Genomic DNA, 22,800 nt, shown 5'->3' with positions numbered 1-22,800 from the left:
AGGCCGCTCGGGGTTGTTCAGGAAGCGAGAGACCACGATCTTGGGTACATGACGCAGCAGGATGTTGAGCTCGCTGCCAGTGGAGCTCGGCATGTCGTGGAGGTAGCCAAAATCCTCGGAGCGATACAGTAGGCGATTGTGACCACTAGACGCAGACAAGTCCACTAGCAGACCGTTTCGATGCCGATGATAGCGATCAAGCTAAAATTACAGCCCGTGACGCTGGCCGTGCCGCGGAAGCCTCACAGAATTGAGCCCACGAGATCAGCAGTATCGACACGCAAAAATCACTTCAACTTTGGTCCAAGATATGGCTACGTGCTCTTGACACATGGCTGCATCCATGCTGCCAGATGGCTACACAGCCAAAGTGCGTTTTTTGGTCGATTGACAAGCATCATGCCTCTCGTCGTGGTGTGCGGAATTCCTGCGGCTGGCAAGAGCACAGTCGCCACTGCGTTGGTCGACCATCTACAGCGCCAGTCTCCAGAGCAAGAGGTCGTGTGCATCTCGCCTGCTACTGTCAATGTGGACAAGTCGCAGGGCTATGCTGGTAAGTGGACGTTTGGAATGGAATGGGTGGAGCACAGGCGTTCCACACAAGTTCTAACCGTGCACTATACATCTCTATTGCATTGCAGACAACAGGGAGGAGAAGAACACTCGCAGTGCGTTGAAAGCGGCGGTGGAGAAGGTGGTGAACACGCAGACGATCGTGGTGCTGGACGCGCTCAACTACACGAAAGGGGAGCGCTACGAACTCTTCTGCAAGGCCAAAGCGGAGAGCACGACGTACTGCGTGGTGCGTCAGCCGTTGGTGTTGGTTGATGACTGGGGTGAGTACTGTTTTATACTGAAGCGAGTGTTCATTGTTAGGTGTACGTGGATACTCCGGTGGAGGTGGCCTTGCAGCGTAATGCGGCGCGGGAGGAGCGGATCGACTCCAAGTTGCTGGAGGAATTGGCAGCTCGATTTGAGGCGCCGGTGGAGAAGAACCGATGGGACAGTCCGCTGTTCCGCTTGACGCCTGAGGACTTTTCTGCGGACGGAACGGGGGTGCCCCTGGACGCTATCACGGACGCTGTTCGCTTTGGGAAGACGGTGAAGGCGGGTCTGGCCACGCAAGCGGCTCCTGCTGCAGAGACGAGTTTCCTCCAGGCGCTGGATGAGGTCACGAGCGCTGTTGTGGACGCCTTGCTGGCTCACCAGCGCGATGCCGGAGTGGCTGACGGTCTGCGTATCCCGCCGCATACTGTCAACAATGAGCTCAGACTTACCAGACCGCTGTCTACAGCTGAGACTCGACGCCACCGCCGTCAATACATCAAGATCACGCGGTTGAGGCCGTGTTCTGTCGCAACCATTGGCGACCTCTTCGTCCAGTACCTGAACCAGCAAGCGTAAGCACCCGACCCGCTGGCATCTAATGAATAAGCAAGTGAGTCAACTCGTTCAGTGTATCAAACGACATGTATTATATCTCTACTCGCTTCTCTCCAGCTCCGTGTAGTCGCTGTGCTCAACCAGGCGCGCTAGCCGTGCCAGCTCACAGGATAGCGTCCCCATGAAGAGAAGCTGGCACACAATCGCAAGCGCCTCAAAGAAAGCCTCTTGCACTGCGGTAAAGCCCAGCGGGTTCGGCCACACTCCGTTGGCGCACAGGAAAAACAGCGCAACTAAAACAAATGCAAAGCACCGATCAATAACAAACTCATCACCACAAGCTTCTACAACTCAACAAACTTACACAGGAACGTCGACGCCAGTCCAATAGTCAGCAGCAGGCGGCCGAGAGTGTACGCCGTGAAGAAGTCTAACCGCCTCCACCGACGCAGAGACAGCCAAAAGGAGCGCCTCCGCAGCACAACGAGAAGTCCCGTCGCGCCTGCTGTGGATTTCCCGTCCCCTCCTGCCGTCTCATCCTCATGCAAGACGCTCTTCCTGGCAACCTGCACGGCGATCATCGTGGCCCACGCCGCGACGAAGAAGGCGATGGTGAAGTTGATGTGCGCGTCGTGATGGTTACGCATGTCCATGACGGCCAGACCGAAGAGCGACACCGCCGCCGTAACCCCGGACACCAGGCACGCGTACCCCGCCGCCAAGTTCTCAGTCCTCTTGTCTTCAAGTTTGTGCCTCTGCGCTGCCATGCGCAGACGCAGGTACCAGAAGAAGAGCACGACCGACGCGAAGATGAAGAGCGCGGTGAGGCACATGCCCCCCGTGAAGGCGTACCCCTCCGGCTTGAAGGTGGCGGCGTACGAGAGCGTGGGGAAGTTCTCCGAGCAGCTGAAGTGGGTCGTGCAGGCCAGCAACTCGGTGCCCAGCATGGTGCAGATGCCCGTGAAGGGCACGAGCCACGCGATGTAGCCCAGGTTGTCGGCGCGCGCCATGTCCCCCAAAGTGTCCACCAAGCTCTCAGTCAGCGTTTTAGTTGGTTGGTGATGGAAGTAGACGGTCTCAGCTGAGCGTCCACCTTCTATTCCTTCGTCGGACGAATAGTGTCCACCGATGTCGTCGTCTTCGTGGTCGGAAGTCGAGGAATTGGATTCCGAGTCGGAATCGGAGTCGAAGTCGTCCTCCTGGTCACTCGAAGCACGTGAGGATGCCGATGAGTTGGACGCTTCGGAGGACGAATCGGGGGCGGAGGAGGACCCTTCCGACTCAGAGTCCGAGTCGCTATAGCCCGAGCTTACGTCGCCGTCGTCGTCCGAGTCCGAGTCGGCGAACTTCCTGCTGGGACTTAGGGCTGGCTGGAGCGGGTTACGAAGCTGCTCGCCAGGGTTACGCTGCTCCAGGGAGATGGGTCGAACCGCGGCCATCGCAAGATGGCTACACTTTGTTGATGCCCGCGCACAACTAAACGCCGAGGTGTCGGGTCTCCATCCAGCGCTGGAGCAACACTGCCCAGTGTATAGGAGACCAGAAATAGTCACACTTGTCAGTGCAACAGACCTGGTCGGTCTGTGCGCTGCTGGGTCGAGCAGGAAGAGGTTACGTGAGTGTAACCCTACTGTAACCCCATGAGATCGCGAAACGACGCGGAGCCTCTTCAACCTGCGACTTGGTATGATCGTGCCCACGCGCTTCGGGCTCAAGTACGCGCCGATCCCGACGCTGGCGCTCGAGTACGAGGACGATCTCAAAGGCGTCGTGGATGCAACGGGCCAGAGCTCTTCGTCCCTCTATGTGTATCGAGATGGGGACAGTGCTCCAGTACCCACCCGGAAGCTGAAGCTGCATGTGGTGGAGCTGCCGATGCTCACGCGGACGTCGGAGACGCAGCAGATCACGCGCCAACTGCAGCAGGACAACGGCCGCTTCTTGGCGCCAGGAATCGTGAGCGAGACGCAGTTGAAGCGGCTGCTGGACCGACTGGTGGAGAACCTTCCGCCGGATCAACCGACGAGCTTCGAAGCGGAAGTCCGACAACCTTCGCCCGTGCCGATATCGATAGCACGAGAGGTTGAGAGCGAACGGAGAGAGGGCGCAGCGTCCGAGAGTGAGCTGGAGGAGAGTTTGATGGAGGAATCAGTGATGGAGGAGAGCGTGGTGGGGAACTCGGCGGCTGAGGCGTCGCGGTCGGACGAGCGTGAAGAACCGACACCTCCGGTGGTGTCGACGACGTTAGAGGAGAATCCGAACCGCGGTGCGTTTGTATCTCATGGCAGTGGAGACGAAGAAGATGGAGAAGAGGAAGCACCTCCGCCGATAGATAAACCAGGTAGCCATGATGAACTTAGTGGTTCGGAACATGAAAGTGATTACGGTGAGGATACTTCCCCACCGGCTGCCGCTTCAGAAGCTGAAAAGGAGGACGAACAGAGCGACGCCGAAGCTGAACGAGAGGAGGATGCGAAGAGGACAAGGGCGTTGAGAAGCGAGTCGGATGTGAGCGAGGAGGACGTTCAGTCCGAGGAGCTGGAGTACTTTTCAGAGGACGGCAGTGACGAGGACTCGTTCTAATTCACACCGTCTAAATACTAACACATACAGATACCTTACAAAACTACGACGCTTCTCTCTGCAACTGCTCGAATAGAGACTTGATCTGCCGCAGGTTTTCTTTCTTGGATTGACGCTCGCGGTCGATCTGTTCAGTCAGTACACGCAGTAAAATGAACGGTGTCAGCAACAATCTCAAAAGAACCAGTCGAATAATAGCTGGCGTCGTACCTGTGCCAGCAAAATCCGCATATCCCGGTCGTTTTGGGCATTTTTGCGGCGCTCTTGGTCCAGAGCCGCCCGCAACTTGCCGTTCTGTGCCGCTACGCTTTCCATCTCGGTAGCCAGCATCTCGTACTTGTGCATCATTCCACCACGCTCAGCCTCCCATCCGTGGAGCTGATGCTCCCTCTCCTCCTCTGCTCCAACCCGGACACGTTCCACCTCTTCACGTTGCTGCTCGAGGTGTTTCTGCATGCGCTTCTGGAACAGCTCGTCCTGCTTTTCGAGAACTGTTCTCATGCGCTGCATCTCCTGATCAAGAAACTCCAACGCCGACACTTTCTGCTCCAGCTCAGCTCGAAGGGAGCTCAGCTCCTCGTCCTTCTTTGGCGCCTCCTTCTCCAACGCTGCGAGCTTGGTACTCAGCGCCTCCGCCTTCACTTCCTCCTCTGCAGCCTTCTGAAGACTCTCGTCGAGCGCGGCTTCCAAGTCTTCGATTTGTGTCTGGTATTCGTTCATTTCGTTATTGAATTGCGCTTCGGTTTGTTGCCGTTCGCTGCTCAGCTCCTGAATCTGCCGTAGCTGGTCCGCGAGCATGACGTCCTTTACTTTCAGCGCAGCTCGTAGATCGTCCTCCAGCTTCTTCCAGGACTCCTGTTGTTCTCCACACACTTTAACCTCCTCCCGAAGCTTGCAGTTTTCAACATGTCTCTCATCGAGCTCTGCCTGCAATGTAGCCACTTGAGCATTCTTCTGCTGCTCTTCAACGAGCTTTCGCTCCAGATCTTTGCGCTTCGCTCTCTCCGCACGAATCTCAGCTTTGAAGGCGTCCGAGCGCTTGGCATCTTCCACGAAAAGCTTCTGCTTGTCGTCTGCGAGTATTGCCTGGAGTTTGTCGACCTCTGCCTTGGCCGCAGCCTCACGCTGGAGACTAGCTTGATACGCCTCCCGGACCCTCTTGACATCCTTTAACCGCTCCTGGTTCTTGCGCTGCAACAGCTGAAACTTCTGCACTGATTGTTGATACTCCTTGCGAAACTCCATCTCCACCTGGATGATGGAAGCTTGCAGCTGTCTTTCGTACAGATCCTGCTGTTGCTGCTGCAGTTTGTCTTGGCGCTCGGAATCTTTCACGTGTTGCAACCTCAGCGTCTCAATCTCGTCCTGTCTAGCGGATAGATTCTTCTTCAGCTGTTGAATCGCGTCATCCTTCTCGATGCATTTGTTGTACACGGTCTCGACGTTGGCTTTCAGCTCCGCGACTTGCCTCTCCAACTGAGTATTCCGCTTATCAGCTTGTTCCGAGTGGTCTTTGTGGTACTTTACCTCATCGGATAGCTGAGTGACAATTGCTTCATGGGTTTTGCGAGCAAGCTCCAGCTCTCCAACTGCTTCATCCTCCTTGGTCTCACTTTTCTCCAGTGCGATCAACTTCTGCTGCAATAGCTGCTCAGCTTCATGGAGTTTCTGGGTATTAGTAGCGGCGTCTGTCTCCAACGAAGTGATTCTTTTCAGTAGATCGGCCTTGTCGGTGTTGAGCTTCTCCAATTCGCTCTGGTGCGAAGACTCTAGTGTTGAAATCTTGGCCTCCCACTCGCTCTGCTGGTCACTTTGGGACTGCTGGATGGCGTGGGCCGATTCGTCGGATGCAGCAGTCGCAGCCGCTTGATCCTTTTCTTTCTGCATCAGGTGGTTGGACATTTCCAGCACAGTCGCTTCAGCTTTGACCGCTCGAGACTCAGCAGCGCTCAGTTGTTCCTGGAGATCGGCAATCTGCGACTTGAACCGCTGTTCCTTGGTGTAGAACTCGTTCTCCTTGAAGAGGAAAGACTTCTCCTTTTCGAGAAACTCGGTTTCTTTGGCAGCGACAGCCTGCTCGCGTTTGAGGACATCTTTCTCCAGATCCACGTCGGTGTTGGTGCCGCTATCCTTCACGACGAGCCGCTGCCGTGACTGCTGCTTAGCTTCTTCGACGTCGTCCTGAGTTGGCTCAAGTGATTGGTTTCCAGGAGGAGAGAGCGTTGGTGCTTTCTTCGGTTCGCCAGTCACACCAAAATCAGTCTGAATCCTTGGAGGTGACGCACGGAACTGGCCATGGTGGAGTTGATTGCTCGGATGTCGTGCTCCGTCGCGTCCGTGGTGTTCCGGAGTAGCTGGCAGTTGCTTCATGCTTTGAGGGCTTCTCCTTGGATGCTGTTCGTTGCGCTTATTCTCGGCAATTCGCCGCATGAGTGAGCGGTACTTTGGCATGTGCAGACTCCCCATCTCCTTCAAGAACTCTACTTCCTCTTCGTCCAGCAACTCCAGTCTCGGCAGCATCTACAAGTGCAACAAACAGCAGCGAATATTAATTGGAACAGCAAACCGACCTTTTCACGCGATTCATCCGCCTACCTCACCTTGATAATGACGTGGTGGTAGTCGTCCAGATCGCAGACTGGGTTCGCCTGGTCGCCATTAGCCGCTTGAAGCCGAATATGCGAAAGCCGCTGGCCAAATCCACATCCACAATGAGCCAAAAAATAAAACTTTAAGCTAGCACCTAGGGAAAAGCAAAACACCTTCAAACGCTGCAGAGAGATCAAATTGTTAAACTCCGCGATCTCGTTCCCTCGGAGGTCCATGTACCGCAACTTTGGGAACTTGACTGGCCTCGTCAGACCTTCCAAGCCACTCAAACTACAAGAAAACACAGTTCAATGTATGAATCATAAAGACTTGGAGTAGCACCCCCGACTCACCAATTATGGGCCATGGACAGCTCCTCCAGCCGCGGCAGCTGCGGGAACCCAAGCGTCGACGAAATGCTGCACCAACAGCAACAGCAACACCAACGCAGTCAGCCTCTCCACAGCAGAATAATTATGATTGAGTAAATCTAACTAACCTGTTGGCCGACAGATCCAGCACGCGGAGGTGCACCAACGGCTGCAGCGCATGGAACGCCACCTCCTCGATGCAATTGCTCGACAGACAGAGCTCCACGAGGCTACAGAGCAGCAGCCAGTCATCAGTACACAGCCCCATATAGTCTGTACCCCAGTCGCCCATACCCCGTGAAGGCCTCGAGGCCGTCCATGCACTGGATCGAGTTGCCGTGCAGATTCAGCTGCTCCACGAGCTCATCGCGCTCGTCGTCGCTGGCCTGAACAGAGAGCATCAAAAATGGGTACATTTGGTACGAGAAATGGGGCGCATGCACGTGCGCACCAGGTCGTCGATGAACTCCACGCCGGCGTTCACGTGGCTCACCACCACCGGCCCCAGAGGAGGCTCCAGCTCGGCGGGTGGCGGCGGCGGAGCTGCCATATTGACAAAAATGGGCGCGCTGGCCCAAATTCAAATATGATTCGACAAAATTATTCGAAAATGGGCACTTCAACAAGAATGGCAAAGCATGGTACTAAATGTCCATGCATGATCAAAACACCTTAGAATCAAAGCTGTACTCCACAAACACTCGAATCGACCTGGGCACGCCGCGCGGGAGCAATTTCGGGTGCAGACGTGAGCACAAACTCTTGACACGAAGCGAAATCGGAACAAAGCGCCACGAACATCGGCGGCTCGGCTTCCACGACATGATCCGGGAAGAAAATGTTGTTCAGGTTCATCAGCTCCTGGTCGTTGGCGTCTCTCACCGAGGAGATGCTAAGGAGATACGCCACGTTGCTCGTCTTCGGTCCAGCCGGAGACTCGAGCTTCACTGTGCTGTCGATGTTGGGGAAGTCGTGGCACGCAGGGGTCCAGTACGAGAGTTCGTCGTCGTCTCTCCAGATGCTCGTAGTCGCTAGTTGTGTCCCTACACACAGCTTCGCCCCTTTTCAATGGCAGTTGCTTCCTGCCCAACTTGCCGAGCTGCGCTGCCGTCTGAGGGTCAAATTCGCACGCGAAATCATCAGCTAGCGAGACGGTGTAGATATATTTCAAAATACTAAGTATGTTGCAGCCAGCGATTCGTACCTATCCGGATAGGACGTCGAGACCAGGCGATCTGTGGAAGGAGACGCCAAACGGGCAATCGAGGTTTCAATGATCTGGTGAATCGTGCCGCAGCGAGATATATCAAACCGCTGGGTGCAGCAGATTAGTGGAAAACATTAGACACCAGCAGATAGATAGCTACACGTCCTACGCCAACGCCTTTGTCGAATACATGTAACAAACAAAGTTAAGAAGTCACGTGTTCGAGGCTCGAAAGCTCGTTGGCGTTGCCAATGACGACTAGCGAGTGACCACTACTACGAGGAGCTGTGCTCCTTGGCTTTAGCTCAGCGCAACAACCGCACTACTGGTCATGCCCTGCAACTAGCAGCACCTTTTACCATTAGTCGACAGTCGTGCTGGTGGTGCATTGCAATCCTGCGCACACCGTTCGCAGAGAGACGCTGGGCATCAATGGACACTAGGCGAATCCATAGTTGGAACCTCAGGATGGCATTGCCGTCGGTACCTTGCTGGCAGCAGCAAGGCATCGGGCTGTGGTGGCAATGCTGCTCGGTAAGAGTCTTACCGTAAGACGTCGATGGGGGGGGCAGGACGAGCATCAGCACTTGACAGCTTCAGAATTGAAGGTGGGTGAGGCACATGGATGCGTTTAACGGGATGCCAAGATGTTGAAGTTGGCCGCTTTGACTTGGCCCCTGTATGGGCCTGATTCCAGCGGAGACATGTGGTGCCACGCGTATTTCTGCATGGTTGCCCGCTCTTGTGTGTCACACACGAAAGGGATGCGCTCATGACCCGCAAAATGAGAATCAAGACTCTTGATTCAAGAACTTATCCAAGCTAGTGCTTGCCTTTTTAAAAGCACAGGAGACGAAAGCTCTACACCTGCGGAGCTATTTGCGATCGTCCACACAACGACGACTTCGTATCCCACACTTCGACCGAGGCTTGAAATTCATCACTTGATCCTCATAGTCATGTGCATCTATTTTTGACCGGCCCGCGATTGGCCATAAATCGCTTCTGCCATGAAAAGTTTCATACTGAAACGCTCTCCACAAAGTGCCGTGAGAACACCGGCCAAGGTTTCACGCTCGCCACTAGAATCCATGCCTCTCACTTGCCGCAAGTGCCAAGCGAAACCGCGTTCGCAGCGGCCTCCTGCTTGCTTCGAACACGATGGCGCCCCGCCTCATTTTGCCGCTATTGCGCCGGATTTTCAAGTAATGTCTCATCTCCTATTGGACAAAATTTGCGTGGTACGGCGCGGGTAGGGCTAGCATTGCACAACGGCCGCAGTGTATCCAAGCAGCAACGTTATCCCCGACGCAGGGGATTGCAGCACTACAATCTACAGTTAGCCCAAGCAAGCACCTGCTGCAGCTGGGGCCGCAGCCACACACATGTATGTTCGTGCCTTCTTGTCGGGGCAGTTCGCTCGGGACAGAGGCTTTGAGCTGCTGGGCTCGGATCAGAGTGGGACTCGTCGTCCCACTCTCGTCGTCCCACTCTTAGCAGAAAGTTCAACCGACTTGGGAGAGCCACGCGACACTTGGAGTTTGTATGCCCCGGCTTCTTCAACAGCAGCCGGCTCGCGGCCACAGCTCATTCGGCGTTTCGTCACGACAGTGCCAACTGGTCCAGCGCAGCAACAAGCAAGCCTCACGCACTCACACCCGCCTTCGACTCGCCTCACTCGCCTTGCGTGCGGCCGGTTGAATCATCCAAAGCCGCGCCCGCAGTCAAACGCGCGAGCACACGACGCCGCCCGCATCTCTCCGCAACTCGCCCGGGCGTCGCAGTCGCCAATCGCACGCAGCCTACCGGTAGAAGCTCAGCAGCTCCTGAGCTCCATCCACACCCACTCCACTCCACTCCTCTTCACTCCACCTGCCCTCCATCTCCCAGTCCGCCATGCGCCTCATCCGAGAAGCGCGCCGCCTCGAGTGCGAGAACCAGCGCCGCGAGTCGCGCCGCTCGCACCTCAAGAAGTGGCTCGACCTGAGCCACGGCCACAACAGCAGCGACGAGGATCAGACCCCCGAGGACCACAAGCAGCAGGGCGAGGACCAACAGCAACAGCAGCAGCAGCAGCAGCAGAACCGCCACCTCTCCATGCCCTTCGGCCTCTCCGTAGCTCGCCGCGCCGCCACTGTGTCCCCTCTGGCCCCGAGTCTCAAGAAGTCGCAGTCCCCTCTAGCCGTCAAGTGGAGCTCCTACATTGAAGCCATGGGGCTCAAGGACACGAGCGCCAAGCAGCGCCGCGTGCGCTTCACGGAGCAGGACGCGGAGGAGTTCGAGCGCCCCGTGTGCTCCGAGGAGGAGAAGGCCTGCTACCACTACTCGGCCGAGGAGCTGGGCGAGATGGAGACGCTGGCCAAGCAGCTCGTGCACCGCGAGTCGCGCTTCGCCGGCCAGCCGGAGGACACGATCCTGGAGCAGGGCTTCCTCAGCCTGTCCGTGAACGCGCCCTTCTTCCAGCACCGCCGCTACTACTGCCTGCTGCGCGGCCACAGGCTGCAGATGTTCAACTCGGCGGCGCACGCGGCCAGGAACTCGGGGCTCAAGGCGCAGCTCACGGTGCTGCGCGTGCAGGACTGCCAGACGCTGTCCATGCAGAAGAAGTTCGCGCTGTTCGGGGCCTCGCTGCCCACGCAGTTCGGCCTCATGTTCTACGTGATCAAGGCCAACGGGGAGCGCGTCATATTCACGGCGGACAGCAAGAGCTCCAAGCGGAACTGGTTGCACTCGCTCACGAGACTCACGTACGTGGGGGAAGGCGAGTGCTACACCAACACGCCCCCGCTGCGCACGCGCTCCTGCTCAGCGCCCACAGCGCCGACGTGCATGCTCCCGCCCGTTCCAGAAGCCGAGCCGGAGGAGGAAATGCACGACGAGATCATCCCGACCTTCGGAGCCATCGAGGCGGACAGGAGGAATAGCTGCACCGCCGTCTTCGGCTGAAGAGAGCCGACCTGCCCACAGGTACATATCACCATCATCCAAGTAGCTATAGCCAGCCCCCAGTTTTAGTATCTTTCGTCGGGGACGAGCAAGAAGTAAGTAAGTGACCCAAATGTATTAGCAGTCCACAGAGCTGTAACCCAACCAACCAACTCCATCCATACACTACTCGGTCGACGCCGCTGGCAGCCATACCTATCGCCCGCCACTAATTCGCCAATATTACGTGCGATTGCAGAGAACTGGCCGTGGTGCGGCGTCGCAACCCATCGCGCTCCCGATCTCCTCCAGCTCCAGCTCCACTGTAGCCCCAAGCCATGCACCGACGTCGCCGCAGCAACAAGAACGCCCAGACGGCGCGCTTCAGCCTCCTGCTGCTCGAAGACGGCGAGCTCTTCCTAGACGTAAGAAATGCAAGGATACGCGCAGGAGGAGCTATATATCTTGGGCCCATAGACTAACGCTGTTCATTGCAGGACCACAGCGCGTGCCGATACTTGGAGCCGAATGCGCGGACGCACCGCAAAGTCTCGGGCCGCATCAAAGTCTGCACGCGCGGCCTGTTCTTCGTGCCTAAAGACCTGCAGCTGCCGATCCTGCGCTTCCCCTTCCGCTGCATGAGTGCTGAGCCCGTGGCCGAGTGCTTCGTCCACCCGCCGCCACGGAGCTCGTCCGATCCTGAAGCTGCGGAGCTGCCCGTGCCCGTGGTGTACCTGACGTTCCAGACGAAGCAGGTGATCGAGATGCGCGAGCGAGGCATCGACCACCCGTACGTCTACAAGGACACTACAGAAGGCGTGGAGATTGCCAGCAGTGCCAACGGCAGTCGGAGCAGCAGTAGCAGCAGCTTGGGAGCCGAAATGCCGGCCAAGTTCATCTTCACGCTACAACACGTGACGCTCGAGGCGTTCCTGGCCAGCATCCACGTCATCTACGAGGTGTCCAACCTGCCGCGCCGCATGCTGACCAAGGCGGAAGAGGAGAGCTTACTAGCGCCTGTATTGGCTACGAGACTGACCGACAAGTTTGATCCGAGTCTGTTGATCGACTTCCGAGAGCGGCCGCTGCTAGACGCGGGCTGCGTCGCCGACCGCATCGAGCCACTGCTCAAGTTCCCGGGCTGCCTCATGCTCACCACGCTGCGCCTGTACTTCCAGCCTGCGATGCTGAATAACGTGTTTGAACCTGTGCTGAACTGGGAGTACACGAGCGTAGACCAAGTGTACAAGCGCCGATATCTGCTGCAACAGATCGGACTGGAAGTGTATTTACGCAACGGAGAGAGCTTCTTCTTCTCGTTCCGGTCTCGCAAGGAGCGCGACGACTTTTACGCGCTCATGGTGGGGCAGCCAGAGCTCCAGCGCTGTCGACGCAAGGATATACAGTACATGATGCGCAAGTGGCAGCGTCGCGAGCTCTCCAATTTTGACTACTTGCTGTTCCTGAACAACGCGTCGGGAAGAACTCGCAACGACCTGACGCAGTACCCCGTTTTCCCGTGGATCTTACGTGACTACACGAGCTCGGAGCTGAATTTGAAGGATCCGAGGGTGTATAGAGACCTCTCCAAGCCCATCGGAGCGCTGAATGAGGAGCGATTAGAGTACTTCAATGCGAGGTATGAGGTGATGCCTCGTGGCGAGGAAGCGGAGGGAATGCCGCCTCCATTCTTGTATGGCACGCACTATTCCACCCCGGGCTACGTGCTGTACTTCCTGGTGCGTAAGGTTCCCGAGTACATGTTGTGTCTACAGAGTGGGAAGTTTGACACGCCGGACCGCTTGTTCCGCAGCATCAAAGTCACGTGGGACGGCTGTGTGACGAACCATACAGACGTGAAGGAGCTCATTCCCGAGTTCTTTGATTGTAAATTACCAGCGGACGAATGGCTGCAGAACGGCAAACACCTCGATTTGGGAACTACGCAGAAGTTCGACCGGGTCGATGACGTGGAACTCCCGCCGTGGGCACATGACGATGCAGCTGAGTTTGTCCGGAAGAACAGGGCTGCGCTTGAGAGCGACTACGTTTCAGACCATTTACATCATTGGATTGACCTGATCTTTGGCTACAAGCAGCAAGGCGAGGAAGCTGTCAAGGCAAATAACTGTAAGTAATTGCATGGGATGAAGCCCTTCATTTTTCAGCTCACTAACCGTTGGCAATGTTGTTTGTTACGTGCTTTGCAGTATTTTATTATTTATCGTATGAGGGATCGGTGGACCTCGAAACCATCGACGATCCCGTGCAAAAATGTTCTTTAGAATCGCAGATCCAGGAATTTGGACAGACGCCGAAGCTGTTGTTCTCGACGCCTCACCCGTCTCGAAACGAGGGCGAAGGACAGATTGAAGTGGCTACGTCAGACTTGCTACTGTCACCGCGAGTCATCGTTCCCCGTGTCCGCCGAGTCTCGTACCCTCTCACTAGTGTGTCTGAACCCCTTCTTCAACAGCGGAGAGAAGTCACACTGAGTGCGTTCGAAGACTACGATGACTCTGACGATGAGACGGAGGACGACGACCTGCTGAGCCGTCACCGACGAAATCGCCACCGGTATAGTCTGATGTGTTGTCAGACCCCGTGGAAGCGCCTCCCGACGGCTATTGAAGGCCTCTCCTCGCAGTTGTGGGGGAGTATAAGCTCTGGAAAGCTACCCAAGAATTGGAGGTGGAGGTTACGACTAAGGACAAAGTTCAGTTTGTCGACTTCGTGGAGCTGGAAGCAGATTTCAGCGTCTCAGCTCCACAAACGGGAAGTCACGAGCACCATCCTCTCCCAGGACAGCACTACTTTGTTCACGACCAGCAAGGACAGCTCTCTGAAGCTGTCGTCGACCAGAGACGTGGGCGAATTTCGTAGAGTATCGAGCGAGTCGGCACTCTCGTGTTGCGATATCTCACCGGACGAGAGCGTCGTGTTCGTTGGGTCATGGGACAACTGCGTGTACATGCACTCGGCGTCTACGGGACTGGTATTGGACAAGGTTTTGGCGCACACGGACGGGATTTCCGCCATCCGCGTGTTACAAGATCGATTCCTGACAAGTTCGTGGGATTCAACCATCAAGTTGTGGCGCTACACGTCGCGGTATATCGTCGCGACCCCCATCCGGACGTTCCTAGACTGCGAGGAGTCCGTGTTGTGTCTAGACGTGAGCCGTGACGGCCGATTCGGTGCTGCGGGAACTCGCAATGGCTCTGTGTACCTCTTCGATTTGAGCGCTGCAGCTCTTCACAACCGAGTAGACGCGAGTTCTGTGCACGGAGGCGGCATCGCGTCGATAGCCTTCGCCGCCGACAACAAGTCGTACGTCTGCGTGATGGTGCAGAGCGAGCTGCTGCAGTTCAACCTGCGAGGCGAGCAGCTCTGGAGCATGGAGATCCGCACTGCAGGCCAGGTCCGGTGCTTCGACAGCGACGGCAAGTACGCGGTGGGGGGAACAACCGCCGGCAAGCTGCTCTTCTGGAAGCTGCACGAGCAGGCAGGCACCGAGCTGGTCTTCGAGATCCCGCAAGCTCACGACGCATGCATCAGCTCGCTGTCTGTGAGTTGCTCAGGCTCCACGATCGTCTCGGGGGCGGTGGACGGAAGCGTCCACGTCTGGAAGCTTCAGAAGAGGACACCCCTGTCTCACAGCCAAGTGTCCTCCACAGCAGCAAGACAGCAACTCACACTGCAGTATGGGTCCATCCAGACACCCCCACCAACACCAGCCAAACAAAAGACGTCCACCTCGCATCGCCGCGCCAAAGTCTACGCGCCCAACCCAACCGCCCAACTCGCGGAGGCGCAGTACTGTTTAGAATTCTAGATCCTAAAAACTAGAAACCTGTCCTCCAAAGCGTCTTCCAAGGGTCCATCTAATATCCTCCAATCATATCACTTGATGCCTCCCTTTTCCACCCAATCACACGTCACATATCCACTGGCCCCCTATCTATCATCAAGCTAACCCATCGCTATCGGCCGCACCATGGAGGAGTCTCTGTACGACGAGTTCGGCAACTACATCGGCCCGGAGCTGCGCAGCAGCGAGGACGAGTCCTCGTCCGACTCGGAGAGCGACGCGCCGTCCGACCGCGAGGAGCACGAGCAGGAGGACGAGGACAACAGCAATGACGGCGACGTGGACGACGCCGGACGGCACGTGGACACTTTGACGCTGCAGGACGCGCACATGGAGGACGGCGAGTCCGCCATCGTCCTCCACGAGGACAAGCAGTACTACCCGGAGGCCAGCGAGGTCTTCGGGGACGCCGAGACGCTCGTGATGGAGGAGGACGCGCAGACCATCGAGACGCCCATCATCGAGCCCGTCAAGACCAAATCCTTCTCGGTGCTGGAGCAGAAAGTGCCCCAAACGACCTACTCGACCCAGTTCCTCGCCAGCCTCATGGACCACCCGCAGCTCGTGCGCCACGTCGCAATCGTTGGAGACCTCCACCACGGCAAGACGCTGTTCACGGACCTGCTGGTGCAGCAGACGCACGTGGACAGGTGGGACCCCGCCACGGAGAAGCGCTACACGGACACGAGGAAGGACGAGCAGGAGCGCAAGCTCAGCATCAAGAGCGCGCCCGTGTCGCTCGTGCTGCCCACGGCCAGGGGCAAGCACTACCTGCTCAATGTGCTGGACTGTCCGGGTCACGTCAACTTCTCGGATGAGACGACGGCGGCGCTGCAGGTCGCGGACGGAGCGGTGCTGGTCGTGGACGCCATTGAAGGCGTCATGATGAACGTACGGTGTTGCTGGGGGTTGCTTTTTGAGGTGGTGGCGATTTTTTTTAATGTTGCATTGTTTCTTTTTATTGTTTAGACGGAGAGGTTGGTGAAGGCGGCGTTGCGCGCGAATGTGGCGATTGTGTTGGTGGTGAACAAGGTGGATCGGCTGATTATTGAGCTCAAGCTGCCGCCGGCCGACGCGTACTTCAAGCTGCTGCACACGATCGAGGAGGTGAACGCCATCATCGACGCCAACACGCCGGCGAACCAGGAGAAGCAGCGGTTGTCGCCGGAAGTGGGCAATGTGTGCTTTGCGTCCGGTCAGCATGGATGGAGCTTTACCCTGGAGTCGTTCGCGCAGATCTACGCAGATACGTACCCGGGTGTTCCGCCGTCGGCTTTGGCTGCGCGCTTCTGGGGCGACAAGTATTTCAACCCGCAGACGCGCACGTTCACCAAAAAATCGGTGCGTTGTGTGCAGATATTATGAAGCTCGGTAGAACTGTGGTTAACGCTGTTCTTTTGTCCTTGTCTGTTGTAGCCGTACCCTGGTGCTCTGCGGTCGTTCATCCAGTTCGTCCTTGAGCCGCTCTACAAAATGTACTCGAAGGTGCTGAACGGTGATCCGAAGGAGCTGTCGGCGTCGCTGCGTGCCTTGGGTCTGCGCTTGAGGAAGGAGGAACTGAACCTGAATCCGCGCCCGCTGCTGAAGCTGGTGCTGGGCAAGTTCTTCGGCAACGTCACGACTGGATTCATGGACATGGTGGTGAACCACGTCCCGTCGCCGCTTGTGACGGCGAAGACCAAGCTGGAGAATATTTACACAGGCAACCAATCGTCCGAATTGAGCATCGTTCGCGGCATCCAGAACTGCGACCCCAAGGCGCCGTTGATGGTCAACATTGTGAAGCTGTACTCGTCGCCTGACGGCACCACGTTCAGTGCGTTCGGCCGTGTGTACTCGGGTGAAGTCCGTGATAACCAGGATGTGAAGGTGCTGGGAGAAGCCTACAGCGCTGAAGACGACGAGGACATGTGCACGCGGAGTATCGAGAGCGTCTGCATTGCGCAGGGACGCTACAAAATCCAGGTCAACCGCATCCCGGCAGGTAACTGGGTGATGCTCGAGGGCGTCGACGCGTCGATTACGAAGAGCGCCACGATCACAGACGCCGACGAGGACCTTCTGCAGGACGAGGAGGTCGGCATCTTCCGACCCATTAACATCGCATTTGGCACCACGTCCGTGATGAAGCTGGCTGTCGAGCCGCTGAACCCGGCGGAGCTGCCCAAGATGCTCGAGGGTCTGCGTAAAATCAGCAAAAGTTACCCGCTTGTGCGGACGAAGGTGGAGGAGAGCGGTGAACACGTGATCCTCTGCACCGGCGAGCTGGCTGCCGACTGCATCCTTCACGACCTGCGGAGAATGTACTCGGAAATTGAAATCAAGGTGGCAGACCCCGTCGTCGCCTTCTCCGAGACTGTGGCTGAGACGTCTTCTGTACAGTAAGTGATTCATGCGAACTGAGGCTATCATGGCGCTAATCGCTGACCGATTGATACTCTGCTGTCTGTTTACCAGGTGCTTTGCGGAGACGCCCAACCAGAAGAACAAGATCATCATGATTTCCGAGCCGCTGGACGCGAGTCTCGCACAAGATATCGAAGCGGGTGCTATCAAACTGGACGTAAGTGAAGCCCAGTGTTCGAATTACTTCGTCGCGTTCGTGGTTCTAATATGAATGTGCCCGAATAAACAGATGAGCAAGAAGGACGTGGCCAGCTTCTTCCAGACCAACTACAAGTGGGATGCGCTTGCAGCTCGCTCCGTATGGGCGTTTGGACCTGAAAGCAACGGGCCCAACGTGCTGCTTGACGACACTCTGTCCACTGAGGTGAACAAGTCGTCCCTCAACATGATCAAGGATAGCATCGTGCAGGGTTTCCAGTGGAGCTGTCGCGAGGGCCCTCTGTGTGACGAGCCGATCCGCAACACCAAGTTCAAGATCCTGGACGCTACGATCGCCTCGGAGCCGATCCACCGCGGCGGTGGCCAGGTGATCCCGACCTCCCGCCGTGTGGCCTACTCCGCGTTCCTGACCGCCACCCCGCGCATGCTCGAGCCCATGTACGCGCTCGAGATCCAGTGCCCCGCCGACACGGTGTCCTCACTGTACCAGGTGCTGAGTCGCCGCCGTGGCCACATCACACACGACGCTCCCAAGGCTGGTTCGCCGCTGTACACGGTGCGCGGCTTCGTGCCGGTGATCGAGTCGTTCGGCCTGGAGACGGACCTGCGCGTGTTCACACAGGGCCAAGCCTTCATCACACAAGTGTTCGACCACTGGGCCGTGGTCCCTGGCGACCCGCTGGACACGAGCGTCGTGCTGCGTCCGCTGGAGCCCGCGCCCGTGAACGACCTGGCGCGCGAGTTCATGGTCAAGACGCGGCGCCGCAAGGGCCTGAGCGAGGACGTGAACGTGAGCAAGTACTTTGACGAGCCCATGCTGCGCGAGCTGGCGCGGCACGAGATCGAGCTGCAGAACCTCATCTAGACCAGAGAGCGAAGAACAGCAGAAGAATAAACCTGAGTGAAGTGCTATGAGGACGTTTGATAACGGTATCCTAACAGGGTGTCCACCAACGTCCACCGCGTAAAATACTACGTCATTCTTTCGAAACACTGACATTCCCAGTGAAAAAATGTTTTCGACCGAGAAGACGAAAAAGTGATGCAGTGCGTACTAACTCGCTTTTCACTTTACCATTCTTGATCAGGATCTAACTAGCAATGTTAGGCTCAATAACTCTGCACGGGAGGCTTTCGCTTCCTCAGCAGCGTCGAAAGCGCGGTCGCCGTCGCTTCTGAACCTCTTGGGACCATCCTGCAGCACCAAACGCGGGCGAATGTGCCTAAAACAGGTATGTTACATTAGTGTTTTTTTCTTGTAGCTATAATAGTTTCTCAATTTTATTTTATTTGTTGTGTGTGCAGTGGCTGGCAGTACCTAGCATTGACCCGGAAGTTCTCAAGGAGCGACACGACACGGTGGAAGCAGTCATGTCAGCGGTAGCAGAAAATAGTCCAGTGTTGTGGAAGCTCTCGAGCCTTTTCCAGCACGTCCAAAGTTACGAGCGAGACCTGTCGTTATTCACTTCGATCACGCCATGTACGGCAGATAACTCGACCGACGCAAAGCTTTCGTTGGCAGTAGGTTGTGCCATTTTAGCTTTAAGCTGCAGATGTTCTTGTTCTCACTTGTTGTGCTTGGTGTACATAGGATTTTTCTGGTCTTGAAAAGTGGCTGAGCGAACTTCATGCTCTAGCTGAGCACTGTTTGAGTGATACAGAATGTGCTGTTGACCTAGATGCATTGTTCTCCACGCGTCTGCGCCCGATTCACGACCTGTGCTCTCAACAACTCAGACCGTTTTGCAACGTGATCCAAGAAGTGGTCACCAGTATGGAGGACAGTGGTCAAGACACAGCGACAGAAAGCAAGATGGGGTCATCAACATTACCATTGCAAGAGTTGCGTACTCAGATCCGACAGTGCGAGTTGGACGTTGCAGTAGCAGTCAAGCAGGTACGTATATCGTGTAACTTGCTTATACTTCTGATTGTTTGTTACGTTTAATTCTGTACTGGTTGCATACTTGCTGCAGGCAGCAACTTTTCTCTGCATCGCAGAGGACCGGATCAAAGTTTTATATGCACACGACGAGCAGCCTACTATTGCGAGAATGGGGATCGTTCTGCGTGTTTCTCGCCAAGACAGCCACCGAGTCCAACAACAGAGCGGGAAGATGCTCAGCGTTATTCGGGCGTCAAGAGCATCAGGCGTCTGGTTCTCAACCCCGGCGATCGACTCCCTGGGGGCGAAGTGGAAGTCGTTGAAGCGCAGCTACGAAGACGCTGAGGCGGGTTTGGTCGACTCGCTGGTGTCAGATTTCCAAGCAAACTGTCATGGCTATATGGACGAACTCGCAGTTCGTGTTGCTGAGCTGGATGTCCTAGTGAGCTTCGCGTTGGTGTCGCACAAGCACAAATTTGTTCGTGCACTCTACAGTCCTGACCACCAAACTACGTTTCAACTTCAAGACATCTTCGACCCTTTCGAGCAAGACGCAAGGAGCGACACCAGTGACCGTAGCGATGTGGCTGTCAAGCTCTCCGTCCTTGATGGGAAGACATTTTTGCTACTGGTTGGAGATCAGAAATCCGGTCAATCCAGTCTGTTGCAGCTTTTGGGGATTGTGGTCATGCTGAACCAGCTCGGCTGTTTCGTGCCGTGTAAAGAGGCCGTATTGCCTGTTTTTGATGCAATTTACTTGCGGACTGGAGCGTACGACCAGCAACTGTATGGATACTCGACATTTATGGCGGAAATGCGCGAGATGAGCCACATATTTTCGGCAATGACACCGAGCTCCCTGGTCCTGATCGAAGATCTGTGCCGGGGCACCTCAACATGTACGGGATGCAGTATTTACTGCACAATTGAAGCTTTTTAACGCGCTTGTTGTTCTATAATGCATTTTCAGCCGAAGGACTCGCGCTCGCTCTCTCCATGTGCCTCCATCTCATGGAGTCGAAGACGCTCACTAGTTTTTCATCGCAGTGGCATGAACTGACAGATCATTTAGCAGCGCAACCGTCTACAACTGCGCCAACGTGGACTCACCCGAGCAGCAACAATCCTTCTGTGAGACCCGATGATACCTTTCACGAGTCAGACCGAGACTCCATCGAATTCGAAAAACTGATGCGGGACTGCGATCTACCTGCAGACCTGATTGCCCGTATTGGTGACGAGGTGCAATTCAAGAGAAAAGAATGATGATTGAAGAACTGTGCTGCGAGTACAGTAGCTATTACTATAACGATTCATCAGCTATTCTTGCACCAAAAGTACTGTCTGTCGATCAGGACCTCGAAGATTATTCCCAGCAAGCTACGAATGCACTGGGACAGGCTGCTAAGATGCCTTGCGCTTGCATTATCTGCCATTCCTGGACGATATTTGAAACTGATTTTTTTCACCGTTTCAATTCATGCGATGCTGAACAAGCTGTTGGCTTAGCACATCTACGTAAAAGCCCGTACTGTGGTCAGAGCACCTGCAACTTCCCATGAGAGAACTATACTTGCAGCCCGGTATCTTCTCATGATTCAACAATTTACGAGAGTCTGGGGTCAGGATATGGGGTTGACTCAGCGTTGTCACTCACTTGTGTCGAGCATTCGTAAGACAGTTTGACGACAAATCAAATGTAGCAATTTCATTGGTTAATATTGTATTATGTAGTCTCGAGTGTTGCTGCATCTCGGCTCGTAAATTGGACTGATTTATCTGTGTGCGCATTTTGCCCCCTTTACTAGAGGCAGCGCACTTGAAAAGTGCCCATTGAAATGTCCGGGCCTTTGACCCTGACGCCATGCACTAACCTCCTGCTAGAAGATTTAAATATACTTGCCAGGAATGGAATGTAAGGACATCATAGCACAGTTATCATGCGACCGTTTGTTCCCGTAGTGGAGCAATGTTTCTTCGCTTTACTGGGGTGAACGACTGTTGTCGTTCACCCCACCACGCCAACTCTCCTTTCTACAGTAAAGTACTAACACTACATAGAAGATGGAGATTCGGATAGAGCGCGCATACGCAAACCAGTCTACGCTGTAGGATCGACAAAAAGCATGGCTGCAGGCAGTGGCTTAGTTGCAGGAGATACTGAGTAACTCGCCGATGCCGAAGGTCGAGCCCAGCAGCGTTATGGCGCGCGCCGAGCGCCCGCGCAGCAGTGTGGAGCTCCTCCGCACCTCAGCGTCGTAGGTATAAGATCTAGGTATTATCGCCGTTGCAGAATACGTGGTTGCATTTTGTTGCTGGACTGTAATGATTAGGTAAGAGGGGGTTGGAGGATCTCAGGAAGCCCACTGGCAACACCGTTCCCTGGCTGCCACGCCTTCACAACTACTATGATGTACGCTCAAGCATAATTTACTACATTAAAATGTACATGTAGTACCGTTACGAGCTATTTGTCCCTCTTAGTTTTCGTCTGCCAACTTCATCGTAACTCCGTGCCCTACAACGGCTGCACCTCTGAGTGGAACAGCTCCACGGACTGCATGCACGCGTTCGTGCAGTCATTATGCCGATATTTAAGCTTGCTGCCAGCGGCCAACTATGAACAAGAGGCTACTTACCCTACCGCACCATGCAACTGCATCGTTTCGGCGCTCAACGTTGCCACCGCGTCCGCGGCAACGATGCCGCTGTGACCTGAACACTTTTGGCCAATTGTATGGCGCAAACTAGTGTCCGACAAACTGTCTTATGTTTTGACAGACTATATGCAATGTAGCCACTGGTATACAAAAACCAAGATGTAGTCAAAACGCGTGAGACGCTTTGTCTTATGATAGGCATTCTGGGGCTAAGTATCGTCTTACGAAAGAGCATGAAGCAGCATTGTCGTGTCTTATGACCGACTAAATCGAAAACAAGGCGCTTGATCGATAGTAATAGCATTTCTCGGTGCGTTTGAAACGCCATCAATGCTTTTGGCAAGAAAGAAGGTCAGGATTATCTTGACGCCTCCCATGCAATAAAAGTCACCACAGTACGACTTCCACGCCCCAGCGGTTCTTCCCAGCACAGCATTCATCAATCATCGACTCTCTCGCTCTCGCATCCCCCGAGTAAAAATGACAACCGCTTCGTCTCCTTCGCTAGCTATCGCCGAGAGACCTCTAGTCGCCAAACGACAGAGCTCCGTTGGCGTTCTCAAACGCCAGAGCTCTACCCGAAATCTGTACAAGTTGGGCGAGAAAGCCGCCCACCACGATGCCATCATGAAGAAATTCAACCTTCGCAAGATGTCGAGCAGCTTAGGCATCCCAACAACGTTCGCCCGCGCTGTCATCGACAAAGCCATCGGAGGTCAACAGCAACGCCGATTCTCGCTCCACCGCACGATCCGATCCAT

The 22,800-nt window shown here is 55.5% G+C and overlaps 10 protein-coding genes across 10 annotated transcripts; 7 read left to right on the top strand and 3 right to left on the bottom strand.

Annotated features, from left to right (window-relative positions):
* Positions 1-399: 399 nt before the first annotated feature.
* On the top strand, positions 400-1,404 carry PHYSODRAFT_500627 (hypothetical protein; the record flags this gene model as incomplete). Its single annotated transcript, XM_009528430.1, has 3 exons — positions 400-553; positions 642-802; positions 877-1,404. The coding sequence occupies 3 exons, from the start codon at positions 400-402 to the stop codon at positions 1,402-1,404; spliced, it is 843 nt and encodes a 280-aa protein (XP_009526725.1).
* Positions 1,405-1,482: 78 nt separating this feature from the next.
* Positions 1,483-2,393, bottom strand: PHYSODRAFT_498577 (hypothetical protein; the record flags this gene model as incomplete). The annotated part of the gene is made up of 3 exons (XM_009528429.1): positions 1,483-1,676; positions 1,748-1,941; positions 2,095-2,393. The coding sequence occupies 3 exons, from the start codon at positions 2,391-2,393 to the stop codon at positions 1,483-1,485; spliced, it is 687 nt and encodes a 228-aa protein (XP_009526724.1).
* A 676-nt stretch (positions 2,394-3,069) lies between these two features.
* On the top strand, positions 3,070-3,966 carry PHYSODRAFT_503691 (hypothetical protein; the record flags this gene model as incomplete). The annotated part of the gene is made up of 2 exons (XM_009528428.1): positions 3,070-3,423; positions 3,826-3,966. 2 exons carry the CDS (start codon positions 3,070-3,072, stop codon positions 3,964-3,966), a joined length of 495 nt encoding a protein of 164 aa, XP_009526723.1.
* Positions 3,967-4,009: 43 nt separating this feature from the next.
* On the bottom strand, positions 4,010-7,476 carry PHYSODRAFT_314906 (hypothetical protein; the record flags this gene model as incomplete). The annotated part of the gene is made up of 6 exons (XM_009528427.1): positions 4,010-4,093; positions 4,177-6,111; positions 6,142-6,486; positions 7,153-7,156; positions 7,221-7,312; positions 7,378-7,476. 6 exons carry the CDS (start codon positions 7,474-7,476, stop codon positions 4,010-4,012), a joined length of 2,559 nt encoding a protein of 852 aa, XP_009526722.1.
* Positions 7,477-7,604: 128 nt separating this feature from the next.
* PHYSODRAFT_300659 (hypothetical protein) lies at positions 7,605-8,642 on the bottom strand (the record flags this gene model as incomplete). The annotated part of the gene is made up of 4 exons (XM_009528426.1): positions 7,605-7,936; positions 7,974-8,101; positions 8,131-8,240; positions 8,493-8,642. The coding sequence occupies 4 exons, from the start codon at positions 8,640-8,642 to the stop codon at positions 7,605-7,607; spliced, it is 720 nt and encodes a 239-aa protein (XP_009526721.1).
* A 1,192-nt stretch (positions 8,643-9,834) lies between these two features.
* PHYSODRAFT_560210 (hypothetical protein) lies at positions 9,835-11,079 on the top strand (the record flags this gene model as incomplete). Its single annotated transcript, XM_009528425.1, has 1 exon — positions 9,835-11,079. Exon 1 carries the CDS (start codon positions 10,030-10,032, stop codon positions 11,077-11,079), a length of 1,050 nt encoding a protein of 349 aa, XP_009526720.1. The 5' UTR covers positions 9,835-10,029.
* Positions 11,080-11,396: 317 nt separating this feature from the next.
* PHYSODRAFT_545170 (hypothetical protein) lies at positions 11,397-14,920 on the top strand (the record flags this gene model as incomplete). The annotated part of the gene is made up of 4 exons (XM_009528424.1): positions 11,397-11,483; positions 11,556-11,711; positions 11,805-13,188; positions 13,269-14,920. The coding sequence occupies 4 exons, from the start codon at positions 11,397-11,399 to the stop codon at positions 14,891-14,893; spliced, it is 3,252 nt and encodes a 1,083-aa protein (XP_009526719.1). The 3' UTR covers positions 14,894-14,920.
* A 135-nt stretch (positions 14,921-15,055) lies between these two features.
* Positions 15,056-18,359, top strand: PHYSODRAFT_503308 (hypothetical protein; the record flags this gene model as incomplete). The annotated part of the gene is made up of 6 exons (XM_009528423.1): positions 15,056-15,123; positions 15,196-15,820; positions 15,899-16,270; positions 16,346-17,310; positions 17,387-17,492; positions 17,565-18,359. The coding sequence occupies 6 exons, from the start codon at positions 15,056-15,058 to the stop codon at positions 18,357-18,359; spliced, it is 2,931 nt and encodes a 976-aa protein (XP_009526718.1).
* A 1,114-nt stretch (positions 18,360-19,473) lies between these two features.
* PHYSODRAFT_422599 (hypothetical protein) lies at positions 19,474-19,812 on the top strand (the record flags this gene model as incomplete). Its single annotated transcript, XM_009528422.1, has 1 exon — positions 19,474-19,812. A coding segment is annotated over one exon (339 nt), but the record flags the coding sequence as incomplete, so codon positions are not given.
* A 201-nt stretch (positions 19,813-20,013) lies between these two features.
* On the top strand, positions 20,014-20,402 carry PHYSODRAFT_386081 (hypothetical protein; the record flags this gene model as incomplete). Its single annotated transcript, XM_009528421.1, has 2 exons — positions 20,014-20,278; positions 20,350-20,402. Coding segments are annotated over 2 exons (318 nt in total), but the record flags the coding sequence as incomplete, so codon positions are not given.
* Between the last annotated feature and the right edge of the window lie 2,398 nt (positions 20,403-22,800).

Source organism: Phytophthora sojae, assembly GCF_000149755.1.
Source record: "Phytophthora sojae unplaced genomic scaffold PHYSOscaffold_4, whole genome shotgun sequence".
NCBI classification, from domain to species: domain Eukaryota; phylum Oomycota; class Peronosporomycetes; order Peronosporales; family Peronosporaceae; genus Phytophthora; species Phytophthora sojae.
This window is presented reverse-complemented; position numbering and strand designations above follow the sequence as displayed.